We start from the raw sequence: 14,118 nt of genomic DNA on the forward strand, positions 1-14,118 counted from the left end.
ACTATTCTGTGACATTATAAGAACTGATCCTAAGCAATTTAAGGGTATCCATTCTTATACATCTACAGGGGTTGCCAACTCTTAGAATCCACTTAATTGGGTCTTCAAATTAAAGAGCCATCACAGAATGCAGTCGGAAATAATAAAAAAATATTTTTTTTTATGAGGTCGAGCGTTATCTGAAAATGGTGACAGATCACCTGAATTAATTTATCTTATTTCGGATGAACTCATGCAGGGCTCAGGAAAATATTGATGACGTCGTTTGTTAATTTATGTTTGCTAAGATTTTGCAATGCATAGATTCAAAATTTGGGCAGCCTTGAGCTGAAAGTCGCTATGGCTTAAGGTTGTTGCGGCTTTTTTCCCGACGGTTCCATAGCTATAAGCTTAAAATGTCTTAATATACGTACTGAAATCACCCCAACCCTTACGTCCATCCTTATCACTGCTTGTGCGCGCAGGAGCATCCCCGACTGTGACGTCTTTTCTAAGAATTCTTTTGCGCGAATGTACAATTGTAACTTTGAGAGTTTTTATCAGAAGTCGTACTTTTTAGGGCTTAAGAATGGCACCAAAATTGTTGCATGTACACACCCATTAACCGCCCAAAAATGCCACACCCACTGTTTTGAAAAATGTTCATACATTTATATATTTTTCAAGTTTTATATGCCTTGTAATTTTTTATCGGTTTGCATCGCCTCTTCTAACCGCTGAAATTTCGCGTTGCTGAGTAACGGGTATCTGATAGACGGGGAACTTAACTATACCGTTCCCTCTTTTTATTTTTACAAACCTATCTGAATACCCTTCCTGAAAGTATATTGATTCCAGTCAAAAGGTTTTTTTAAACTTAGTAAAAAAGACATTTGTGTATATTCACACATTTCAACCTCAATATCTTATTACTGTATGTGTTTCCTATATCGTAACCACGAGAAAAAATATCAGAAGCTTTAAACAATTAAACTCAGCATCCTATCAATTTAAGATATGTAATGCCACATTGTACAGTTACAAGAAATTTTTGTGCTATTGCGCTTCTTTATAACTACTTCGGCTAATAATCAGTAAAGAAAAACCAATCGGTCGTACTTAAAGATTTGTGTATTTATTATTTTTTAGGAATCCGGCCTGCCGCTATCCCTCTCTGTAAAAGTGCAAATTAACATGCACTTTAAGGACCTAAGCAATTTTCCAATAGTGTCAGTGTTTAATCATCTTACAGTGCCAATGCTGTGGTTTGAAATCGTAAGTACCTACACTACCACTCCGATGAAATCTTTGTGAATTGTTCATTTTAGATGATGTCAAATCTGCCTGACAGCTTGGATTCGCGGTTCAACTTTTACCTGAATATTTTGCCGTTAGTTAATCCGCTAGGCTTTTGGTGCGGCATACTGTTGGGAATAAGTCTCTTAAGCTATGCAATTACCAAAGCTACGATTCATATGTCTAGTTTCGCCCGTCGAACTGCCAATATAAAAGATGTTAAATATGTACGAGCAAATTTAATTCAAAACCTCGCAGGTGAAGCCGCGAATCATGCTTACAGTCCTTGCGATATTAAGTTACTAGATGATCTTTCGGTTGTCAGGCATCCTGCTAAAAATCGAACAGTCCGGGATTCGGCATTCAGCACAAAAACCACGTATGCCTTGGATATGGAGCCGGCTTTGTTGGACACGGGCGAAAGCAGCGACGAGGGACGCGACTGCGACATTGTAACTATATCCCGAAATTCTACCAGCACCCTCTATAGCGCAGATAAAACAAACCGCCGGCTCGGCGACGAGTCCTTCGCCAAGAGCCAAACTCCCCAAACGATTTTTTTAAGAGAAGAACAGCAGCATTAAGCCAACAGGTGAGTGTAGTTCAAAAAAAGTTTAGTTCTTATAATACCCGTTACTTGTAGAGTAAAAGGGTATACTAGATTTGTTCAAAAGTATGTAACATACAGAAGGAAGCGTTTCCAACCATATTAAGAATATATATTTTTGATCGGAATCAATAGCCGAGTCGATCTGACCATGTCCCTCTGTCACTCCGTATGAACGTCAAGATCTCAGAAACAATAAATGCTAGAAAGTAGACATTTATCATGTTGACTCCATAGATTCTAGGTCCTGCAGTGCAAGTTGGTTGGCACATGTTCCCACTCCCACTCTATCGCTTACAAACCGCTCAAAACTGTCCAAACTTTTAAAAAATTTGTTAATATTTTTGTTATACATTAAAATTTCTCTGGATTTGCCAATAATTTTATGCCCACAAACCACCAAAAACTGTCGGTGCCGAAATTTCTCTATCGCACTTCCACTAGCTGGGTAACGGCTATCAGAACTGTAGCGTTTTCGTTTTTATAATAAAGTTAAGTGCTAATTTTATAAAAATTGTGGATTTACGTCAAATAAATTTATATTTCTTAATATTTTGCACAAGAACTTGAAAGAGTGCGCTTGATTGCAGCAGTCTGAAGGTACGCGTTGTAACGAACTGATTTCTTAGTTTCTGCTCGCTACGAGTTGCAACGGCTAGCTCAGAGAGTTTGTTTGTTCGTCCCACCAAATTTATGATTTGTTTGATTGTCCGACCAAAGAGAAGACAGGGTTTCAGATTTAAACCATCTTTATACAGTGACTTGATAAAGAGAATCCTGTGATCCTCGCCTTCGGACGCGCGTCGTCGCTCCTTCGTCGTCCTTCTTCGTCGTTCTCGCGGCGTATCTGTGCCGGCTCGACTGGACTTAGGATGTAAGGATCGTCCGTAAGATCAGCTAGAGCTTTCCCCGAACCACCTTTGTGACCACTGACTCCACCGTCCCTTCTTGCGTAAGACAGGCATTCGTTGCCCTTGCCAAAGGACCGACCTGCGGGCTTGGCCGGGGCTTCGGATGTTATGGGGCAGGGTGTATCGTCCGTAAGATCAGCTAGAGCTTCTCCCCGAACCACCTTTGCGAACACTGACTTCACCGTCCCTTTCTGACCACGCCAGGTCCTGGTGTTTGCTTGTCCTTCGCTGGTCCTTCCTTGCGGAGATCCTCTTTGGATGCTCGCTTCGACGCACTTGTACCTTCACTTGTTCGCGTCACTGTGTAGATCTCCACGCACTGTTCCGGATCGGCTGTCTGCCCGTGTGGCACTCCGCGTACATTCTTATTGAATGTCTGTGTACTCCGCGTACTTTTCCCGATCGACTGTGTGGCTGTATGGCTCCCCGCGCACTTCTCATTGACTGTCTGTCTGTATAGCACTTTTTTCAAAGACTTTTTGTCTGTAGGGCACTTTCTTCACTGACTGTCTGCCGTACTCTCCTGATCGACCGTGTCCGCACCTTCTGCGTCTGCTTCGACTGTCCGGCCGCACGCCTTTGTCCTGACTGCGCGACTCGCGTGTTAGTTTGACCGACTGCCACGAGCCGCGCCTGCGTCTCCTTTGTGTCCTCTTTACGCATGTCCAAAGTCCACACAGTTACCGTTCAACCTCTGTGCCCTTGGTTTGTTCGAGTCCAAGGTCCAGCGCGGTTCCGTTAGTTCCGGGGTCTGCATATGTTGCCGTCTGGTTCTGGTCACCCGCTCGGTTTTCAAACTTCCCGCCTTCTCATCGCTTTTCATTTCTGGCAACTCCACCGGTACTCACCACGACCGAGTTATTGATGTTGACGACCGGCGTTGCCACTTTCCATTCTCATCGATGTTGTCCCGTCGCCGATTGCGCGATCGAGCTATCGATATTGGCGACCGGCGTTGCCACTTCATGTTCCTATCGATATTCCGATGTCATGCCGGTTGCTGTCAATACTGTGACAGCGTGTTGAAAATCAAAATAAAATCCAGTATTCTGTTCCCTATCGATCGACCGCTATTATCGTAGCGCCCCCATCCCGATTTTCTTTACGCACGTGGATTTCGGTGTTGCAGCTCAATAGAGGTAAGTATGCAGCTCTTTGCGTATAAATCGCCATATTTATTCATCCTCTCTTTCGTTTCTAGCTCCACCCACTTGATGATGCCTCTTGATGCTCCGGGGTTGCTGGCCCTGGACCCAAGCGCCCTGGAGGCCCTTCTGCGCGAATCCAATGATAAATGCGCCATGCTCCGGGCTGCTGCCCCTGGACCCAAACGCCCTAGAGGCCAGCTTGCCCTCTTCGTTTCCGCGCCTGCGGCAGCCTCGCGTCGACTTGCCGGTCCGCGTGCCTGGCCCCGCGTCTGTTTGCTAGCCCGCGTGCCTGGCCCCGCGTCCGTCTGCTGGCCCGCGTGCCTGGCCACGCGTCCGCCCTTGGATGCTGCGGATGTCTTCGCACCTCTTTTTTACAAGTAAGCTATGTTGTCCCCATCGCCCAATCAACTCGGTGATTATCTCTTTTACATCTTTTAGGCGGAACCGCTGGCCGTCCAGCATGAACTATTTGGCCCAGCGGTCCTTATGCCGTCTGCCCGCCTGGGTCTCGGCCTCCTCGACCACCCAGGGAGGCCACTCCGCGCTGTCCAGCTCCCTCGACGGCTTCTCATTCAGCGACTCCTACCTGCGGAGGCAGGTTCGCTGAGGCGGCTGTCAAGCCTCGGGGCACGACTCCTGCCGTGCAAGTTTTGGTGGTGGCGGCGTGGGCCACACCCACGGACCCTTCTCCGCGTTCTCCGCCGGGCTTTCGTCCTCCGTCCGGACGCGTACTCGCGGGTCGTGCGCCTGATCCACGCCCCAGGACTGTTGCCACTCGCACCGGGGCCCCTCCTTATCCTGGTGGTGCTGGCGGCGGTGTCGGTGCGCGTGGTGGTGGCGGTGGCTGCGATGGCGGCGGTTGCGGCAACGACGGTGGTGGATGGGGTGCCCACAGCGCCTGCTCCTCCTCCTGCCACCCTGCTAGACGCTTTTACCATGCTGCCTTGGCGGCGGCTGCCTTCCGCTCCGCCACCATCCGCTCGAACTGTCGCAGCGTGGCGTACCGCGAGTCCGCGAACTCGCGCAACTCCTCCAGGACCCGCGACGGCATCGCATCACCGAGGCGGATCCGCCCGTGGCCCTGCGTCGCCCGCCGCACGCTGCGGTACGCCATCCTGGCCCTCGCGATTCGACCTCCGTCGTCCTCATCCGAGGACACCTCCGGGGTGACCGGCTCACCCCCGTCGTCCTCCTCACTCTCCGACGAGAGGGAGACGTACGTGACTGGCCCCTCGGCCATCGTCTTCTTCTCCGACAGATCCATGTCAGGGACCTCCTTTGGATCCTCCTGAACCGGGGATGGGGTTCGCGACACCAGGGGTGACGCCAGAAGCTGGAGATCGGAATCAGCATCACTACTCCATATCGCTTCGGGCTGTTCCCCAGTGCCGGTCTCCCGGACCTCCCGGTTGTTCCTAGTTGGCCCGCCGGCGCCCGCGCTTCCCGGCTTTAAGTCGGTAATATGAGCCGTTTTCGTTTTTTTGTTGTCGCGTGCTCCAATACACAAATTACTGGCGACCTGAATTTCTTTATTTTGAACGGCCCGTCGAACCTCGGCTGCTTTCGACAGGTGGTGCTCTTTGGCCCATACTGTTTCTCCCACCTTGGGTTTCCACGGCCTCCTTCGGAGATTATAGTGGAGCGCCTGATCCTGCGCTGCCTTTTCCGTATTCTTCCGCACCAGTTCGAAGATCTCCTTCAGTTTTTCCGCGTTCTCTGCCTGTACACCTGCCCGTTCCGGCCGTCTGTTCGTCGAACAACGCGTTCGGCAGCCTTGGTTCTCTTGTCCCATATCCTCTGATCGGCCCCTGTGAACTGCGCGATCATTGTTTACACGGTCCTGTTGGCCCTTTCTGTCGGGTTTTCTTGTGGAGTATATGAAGCCGTGAGCTGGTCTCACACCCAGCTCATCCAAAATCCTCTTGAACGCCCTGCTCGTGAACTAGACTCTGTTGTCCGTGATCATAACTTTTGGAACCCCGTAACTGGCCACTATTCGCTCAAGCACAGCCTTTCGTAGCGTCTCGGTGGTCGCCCTACGCATCGGAACGATCTCGGTTCACTTGGAGAACCTATCCACCAGGACCAGCAGCATCGAATTCCCGTGTTTTGATCTTGGCAATAGGCCCACAAAATCCGCACACACGGTGGCCCATGGTTCTTCCGGCACCTGGGTCAGCATTTTTCCGGCTGCTTGCAGCTGGTTAGGCTTGTACCTCATGCAGCTCTCGCAGTTCCGCACGTACCTTCTCGGTGCATTCCTGGCCAGTGGTACATGGCTGCCACCCTAGCAATTGTCTTTCGACTTCCCAGGTGTCCTGCCGTCGGCATATCGTTGTTCTCGGCTTTGACGCGCTGTCTCTCTCTGGTTAGTAAACACAGCTTCCGTGACACCACATCCTCATTTCCTGCCCGGTGCGAAATCTGCCTGTACAACTGGCCGGCCTTCTATAGGTAGTCTGGGTTTTTTTTGGGGATCCTGCCCCATTTTCCTCCGCATCTCTTCTGTCCACCTGCATTCCTGAGAAGATATAAATAGGCCCTTTCCCGGCACCGTAAATGCCGTATATTGCCGACTTGCCGCTGCCAACGGAATCTGCCAGTAGCCGTCCTTCAAATCCAGGCTGCTTATGTACTTCGCCTCCCTTAATTGATCCAGAATGTAGTTAATCATTGACATTGGGTACGCGTCCTTCACGGACTTGGCGTTGATCTCCACCTGCATCTTCGGGTTCTTCGGGTAGTGGCGCTGTTTGACCGATCATATCGTCCATCAGCCATTCGCACTTCTCTCCTTGTGGATACGCCCGCCCGCAACCTGTCCGCCAACTCTTCGCTAATAAAACTAACTGTGGCTCCGGTGTCCATGGTGCCCTAATTTCCATTTCACCTATGAACACTGTGGCGGACAGTTGCCTTTCTTTCGCCTTTAGCTTGCCCATTAATTTTGAGGGACAGCACCTTGCGAACCCTGGTTGCCACTCCCTGGGGTCGCGTGGCGTTTCCCGATCTTGAGCAGCTTTCTACGGTCCTCTGGCCGATTGTCCCGCACGTCCAGCCGACCGGTCGGTTCCGGCACTCCCGCATCCAGTAATCCTGGCTACCGCACCTACAGCAGGCTTGTGCTGGGTTCAAAACAAACCCACGCCGCACTGGGTCTGGCCCTCGCCCGTTCGCTTCGCGCTTCGACGGTCCCATGGAATCTTCTTGGCACCTTCTGCACACCGCGTTTTGTTCCCCTCTTGGGAAATCCCGCTGGTGGCGGGATGAGTCCGCTCTGACTCAAACCGTTCTCTCTGGGTGTCCAGGTCCTCGAACTCATCGGCCATGGCCATCAGGGCATCCAGGTGCCGGCACTCGTACGGGCGGACAAACATTCGCAGAGCTGGAGTGCTGTTCTCCCTTATCCTCTCTAGGGTCTCTTTCTTAGACATCCCCAAGGGCCGCATTAGGGTCTGCATGTCCACCATGTAGTCTTTGAAGCACTCGCCGTGCCGCTGCTTCCTCTGCCTGACCTGGTCTGCCAGCTTCGTCATGAAGCCCCTGGGCAGGAAGAACTCCTGAAAGCTGTCTCCCAGAATCTGTTGTTGGCGATGAACCACTTTATGGCCCTGCCCTTCAGCAGTTCCGGCGTCGCTCGTGGGATTTGATTGATGTCCAGACCGTATGTCATTGCTGACCACTCCACCTGGTCCAGGAACTTCAATGGCTTGTCGTGACCATCGTACCGAAAGCATCACTCCCGTACCTGTTTTACCATCTTCGCGTAGTCTTAAGGGACTACTTTTGTGTTGTCTCGCGGCTGGGCTCCCGCCTCTCTCTCCTTTCGCGGCTGTTTTCCCGCCGTTCACTCCCGACTCCCAGCCTTTCGGGTCTGCTCCCGCTAGCCGCCATCATGCTGTTGACACGAGGCTCCTCATCAGGCCTTCAACGCCGGTGACTTTGACTTCTCCGGCCGGTCTTCTTGCGTACTCTCTCTCCAAAGCCTCCAGTATGGCGACCGTTTCGGCTCCGTCTGACGTCCGCTTGATGAGTTCGGACAGCGTCTTCCGCATATCCTCGACCAACCCCTCCAGCTTGATCCCTAGGGCGCTCGCTATCGCCGGAAAGTATTCCTTATTCAGGCTGTATAGCCAATATTTCCCCATCTTCCCCTCTGTTCTTTTGGACAATCACGGTTGGGCGCCAGATGTAACGAACTCATTTCTTAGTTTCTGCTCGCTACGAATTGCAACAGCTAGCTCAAAGAGTTTGTTTGTTCGTCCCACCAAATTTATGATTTGTGTAATTGCCCGACCAAAGAGAAGACAGGGTTTTAGATTTAAACCACCTTTATTCAGTGACTTGATAAAGAGAATCCTGTGATCCTCGCCTTCGGACGCGCGTCGTCGCTCCTTCGTCGTCATTCTTCGCTGGTCCCGCGCCGCTCTCGACGGCGTATCCGTTCCGGCTCGACTGGACTTAGGATGTTCTGGGGCAGGGTGTATCGACCGTAAGATCAGCTAGAACTTCTCCCCGAACCACCTTTGTGACCACCGACTCCACCGTCCCTTCTTGCGTAAGACAGGCACTCGTTGCCCTTGGCAAAGGATCAACCTGCGGGCTTGGCCGGGGCTTTGGATGTTATGGGGCAGGGTGTATCGTCCGTAAGATCAGCTAGAGCTTCTCCCCGAACCACCTTTGCGAACACTGACTCCACCGTCCCTTTCTGACCACGCCAGGTCCTGTGTTTGCTTGTCCTTCGCTGGTCCTTCTTTGCGGAGATCCTCTTTGGATGCTCGCTTCGACGCACTTGTACTTTCACTTGTTCGCGTCACTTTTTAACTCTCCACGCACTGTTCCGAATCGGCTGTCTGCCCGTGTGGCACTTCGCGTACTTTCTTATTGAATGTCTGTGTATCCCCGTACTTTTCCCGATCGACTGTGTGGCTGTATGGCTCTTCGCGCACTTCTTATTGACTGTCTGTCTGTATAGCACTTTTTTCACTGACTCTCTGTCTGCCGGGCACTTTCTTCACTGACTGTCTGCCGTACTCTCCTGATCGACCGTGTCCGCACCTTCTGCGTCTGCTTCGACTTTCCGGCCGCACGCCTCTGTCCTGACTGCGCGACTCGCGCTCTCCGCTTGCTTATATAACCTACGCGTGTTAGTTTGACCGACTGCCACGAGCCGCGCCTGCGTCGCCTTTGTGTCCTCTTTGCGCTGGTCCAAAGTCCACACAGTTACCGTTCAACCTCTGTGCCCTTGGTTTGTTCGAGTCCAAGGTCCAGCGCGGTACCGTTAGTTCAGTGTCTCTCCGCTTTGCCGGGGTCCAAGGTCCTTTATTTACCGTCTGACCTGACCACCTTTGACTCCTCTCGCATCCCAGCCGTCTTCTCGGTTGCTAGGCCGATCTCCTGCACCCCAATTTGTGGGGAGTTTTAAGACTCCGCACAGCGTATATATGAATATTCCAACACCTGTTTTCTTCAGTCTTAGATCGTTCTTTCCTTAACTGTACAGAGATTCTGTTCCACTCCTGTCTAGATGGAATCAAGCTTCTAAATTTCGTAGCAATTTATTTTTGGTGTTCTCCGCTTCCCACCAGACAAGCGGACCATATCATAGAATCGGCCAAAAGAAAGCTGTGTGCAACCAGTTAATAATGTACGGTTGTAAAACAGTCTAACTATTTTTGTATACCTCAGTTACGTTGGGGATCTCCTTTTTTTTTACTTAAAAACAAGACAGAACGCTATAGTCGAGTTCCCCGACTATCTGATACCCGTTACTCAGCTAGTGTAAGTGCGAAGGACAGTTTTTGGCGGTTTGTGGGCGTTAGAGTGGGCGTGGCCAAAAGTTTTTTGGCAAATAGATAGAAATTTACAAGACTAATACAAAACCGAAAAAATATCAAAACATTTTTCAAAAGTGTGGGCGTGGCAGCTTTGGGCGGATTGTGGGCGTTAGAGTGGGCGTGGCAAAAAGTTTTTTGGCAAATCGATAGAAATTTACAAGACCAATGCAAAAATGAAAAAATATTTAAACATTTTTCAAAAGTGTGGGCGTGGCAGTTTTGGGCGGTTTGTGGGCGTTAGAGTGGGCGTGGCAACCTGAATCGACAAACTTGCGCTGCGTCTATGTCCCTGGAGTCTGTATACTTAATCTCAACTTTCTAGCTTTTGTAGTTCCAGAGATCTCGACGTTCATACGGACGGACAGACGGACAGACGGACAGACGGACGGACAGACGGACATGGCCAGATCGACTCGGCTACTGATCCTGATCAAGAATATATATACTTTATATGGTCGGAAACGCTTCCTTCTGCCTGTTACATACTTTTCAACGAATCTAGTATACCCTTTTACTCTACGAGTAACGGGTATAATCAGACTACATAAAACCTCTCAAAGAAAATGTTTTTCTCTTTTTACACTAAAATAGCTAAACAAATATGTAAAATTCATTCTAAGATTCTTAGATTACTAAAATAATTACTTTTTTTTTCGCTCATGATAAAACTTAGAAATTTAACTTTGAAAAGTGGGCACATATACGAAAAATTATAATTATAATTACACTACATATTGTTACAATGCAGTTGCCTATGAATATAGGAATGGAGTAAAAATAAAGTGATTCTAAATCACCTGGTGAGCTTTTTTCCGTGGTTGTACACAAGTGGTAACATAGGAATGATAGTAAATAATAATTTTTAACAGATAGTAATAATTGACCAAACTAAAATTTTTTTTCAGATGTCGTATAACTCAGGGAGTCTAAAGTTTATCAGTTCACTTTTGGCCATTGAGAGTTTAAGTTCACACATGAACTAAACGAAGGAATGAATACCATTTACTGGTTTTGGATGCTTTAATGAACTGGAACATAAGGTTTTGGCTAATTAAACTAAGTTATAGAATACAGTCCTGGTAAAAGCTAATTAAAGCTAATTAAATCGCTGATTTGGTTATATTTATTTTAATACACAAGCTAATTGCTCCTTATTAACTGTGATAGGTTTAAACAATAAATTGTAGTTCATAAGTTGTTTAAAAGAATTGCATTTTACCCCTGTATATATCGCACAATTTACTTTTTATTAAATAAATATAATCTTAAATATGGCAATAAATTGCTATTGAATTTGGTATGTGCTTATACTCGCGACCAGGTGCCCAAAAATTCATAGAACTGTAGCATATACCCTAGCAGCGAGGACCTGATTTTGACACTTATCCATATGAGGAAAAAATGATGTTCACGCCAGAAGGGCGCAAACAACTGGGCGGCAGTGTAAGCAGTGTAAAGCTCCTCCACGGCTCACAAGCACCGCTGCTCGCGCTCTCCTTCTCTCCTCGCGCTCTCCTTCTCTTCTCGCGCTCTCCCTCTCTCCTCTCGATCTATTCACCACTCCGCGGTCCCGCGGTACTCAAAATGTTAGTTTTAAGTTAGTCTTAATTTACAAGTGCGAGAATAAAGTGCAAAACTGAAGTCGAGCCCGTGACTTTTTTTCATTTCTGGAGGAAATTATCAGCAGCAGCCGCAACAGCAACAACAACCATTCAGAAGTCAACTTATCTTGGAAGTCAATCCGCCCACTCCTTTTCATGGTCCTTCGAGTCCGCGACACATCGTGATCCTGCCAGCGCTCCTTGCGGAAAAAATCAAGATAAGTACGGCTTTATATCCTATTCCGTCCGTGGTCGCCATTTTCGTTTTTTCCAACGGCGTTATTCTTTCCGTTCATCCGAATCAAGTGAAAAGTGAAAATTAAGTGAAAATATATAAGTACATGCGCCCAGCCACCGTGATTACTTCTTTTTTAAGTGCATAAAAAAGCACTTTGCCAATACCGGCCCCCTACTTCGTCTCACGGTGATCCGCTGGTATCCAAGCGCATATACATATATATATATACATTTTTTTAAAACACTGTCCAAAATTCACTATTATCGTCCGCTGCTAAACTGCTGTTTTTGTTTGCCTCAATATAAAATACAAACCACAAATTCAAATAAATTAAATCAAATATACATATACGTATTTAGCAAAATTTTACATACACATAAAATTATACATACCCATAAATACATATCCATACATATATATCCATACACATATAAATATACATATCCATATAAATATACATTTACATATTCCAATAAAATTTACATCTACATACATATATAAAAATCACTCCATATATTTAACCAGTTTAATACACAAATAAAACATATTTCCAAAATAATAAATAATATCGAATCCGAACTGAGAACAAATTTTATTTCTTGGCTAAAATAAAACACAAATTTCGACATACAGAATAAAATAAAATCTGACTTTTTCTTCCGTTATTACATTACATATATATGTTTAAACTCCAAATAATACATACATACATACACACAGTCGCGACTTACATAGGCTTTCCAAGTGCAAGTTCTTTCGTCTCCTCTTTGTTCTTTATTGCCCTGACAAAAACCGGCGCATAGCGACGAAAGAATACTCTATAATCGAAACATAAAATAAAATAAATAAGTCCGACGACAAAATTTAAGAAAAAACTGACCCGATTATTTAATAATTATTTAAGCCAAATAATAATTTTTTACAAGCTATTTCTGGCTCCTATTTCTGGTTCCTAAATTAAAATAATTATTTATCAGTTCCACCCAAATTTATCAGCCTCCCTACTTGGCTTTTTGGCGTGTTTGTTGGTTTTTTGGTGTTTATGTTTCGCATCCGTTTGTCGCGATTTTTTTCGTTGTGGTCCTAAATCCGGTAGCTATTTTTATAAATTATTAGCTATCATCCGAACTGTATTCAGTAGCTATTATTTAGCTATTTTTCCACAAATTCGAATTTATAGCTATTTTCTATATATTAGCTATTTTTTTTCGGGATTTCAAGTCGGTAGCGATTTTTTTATAAATTATTGGCTATTACCCAGACTCCATCTGTTAGCTATTTTTTAGCTATTTTTTTTTTTCCATAAATTCCAATTTATAGCTATTTTCTATATATTAGCTATTTTTTTTTTTTCGGGATTTCCAGTCGGTAGCGATTTTTTATAAATCATTGGCTATTATCCAGACTCCAGCTGGTAGCTTTTTTTTAGCTATTTTTTCTAGAAATTGCAATTCATAGTTTTTTTATAAAGTTGAGCTATTGTTTCCAGATCCCAATTGCTACTTTCTCCAGAATTCCGACGGGATTCTTTGTCTATCCAGATTTGGGTGCTCTCTGTGTCTGGTTCTTTTTCGATTCCACATTTTTTTGCGGCGGGCAGGCCTTCTTGACTTCCTTCTCCTAGGGCACAGCTGAGCATTCCCCTAGAGGGAGACAAGAAAAAGACAACCGCACCTGGAAAAGAACAAAAGTTCAACCCGCAATCTCCGCTATCCACTCGCGATAAGCCAGCACCCAAGTCCGTTAGTCCCAGGGTCAAAACCGCGACTCCCACTCCGAAAGCAAAGGTTTTGCCATCGACTAGTTCGAAGACAACTCCTAGGATTGTCTTCTCTATCGAGAAAATCCGAGAGTCCCTCCGCTGTCGGGACTGATTTCCTCCGCGTCACACGCTCTACCACAAAGAAAATGGCATCCTCTGAGCAGCCAACGCCCGCAACCGCAGCGTTGCATAAATTCATCGCCGTCAGCGATCGCGTAAGCCTTTTCGAAGCGAAGATCAACACTCCTGATCAAGCCTCTCCGTCCCTACACACGTTACAAGTCCGTCTGCAACAGGTGCGAGCCTTATGGGACAAAGTGGAAAGAGAGTACGAAACATGCTCTGACCTAATGGCCCAAGAAGGATCCCTCGACACAGTGTCTATTCTCCAGGCCAAATATGACTACTGCTACTCAGTATACGAGTCATGTGCAGCACAAATTGGCGAAACAATCGACAGAGCAACGCCTCAAGTCGCGCAAGCACCCTCTCAGCCGCTAATTTCGTCCGGCTGCCGCTTACCTCCATGCGACACGGAAGTCTTCGATGGCGACTACCTCCGATGGCCCACTTTCCGGGACCTATTCACGGCAATTTACGTAAACAACCCCAGGCTGACTCCGGTCGAGAAGCTATTCCATCTCCTAACGAAAACAAGTGGCGAAGCAAAAGCCATCGTGGCGAAATCTCCTCTCACGAATGATGGTTTTGCTTCAGCGTGGGAGGCGCTTCGAGATCG

General features: G+C 47.1%; 1 protein-coding gene across 2 annotated transcripts in view; it reads left to right on the plus strand.

Moving 5' to 3' along the window:
• The window catches only part of LOC6539310 (scavenger receptor class B member 1), a 286,125-nt gene extending 275,139 nt beyond the window's left edge, over positions 1–10,986 (plus strand). For both annotated transcript variants that reach the window (XM_039372237.2, XM_002086163.4), the window contains 3 exons: positions 1,129–1,254; positions 1,308–1,867; positions 10,684–10,986. In XM_039372237.2, coding sequence (XP_039228171.1) covers positions 1,129–1,254; positions 1,308–1,859 — 678 coding nt within the window. In that variant the 3' untranslated portion in view covers positions 1,860–1,867; positions 10,684–10,986. The remainder of the gene's footprint in view (positions 1–1,128; positions 1,255–1,307; positions 1,868–10,683) is intronic.
• The last annotated feature ends 3,132 nt before the right edge of the window (positions 10,987–14,118 follow it).

This window comes from Drosophila yakuba, chromosome 2R (assembly GCF_016746365.2).
Source record: "Drosophila yakuba strain Tai18E2 chromosome 2R, Prin_Dyak_Tai18E2_2.1, whole genome shotgun sequence".
NCBI lineage: Eukaryota > Metazoa > Arthropoda > Insecta > Diptera > Drosophilidae > Drosophila > Drosophila yakuba.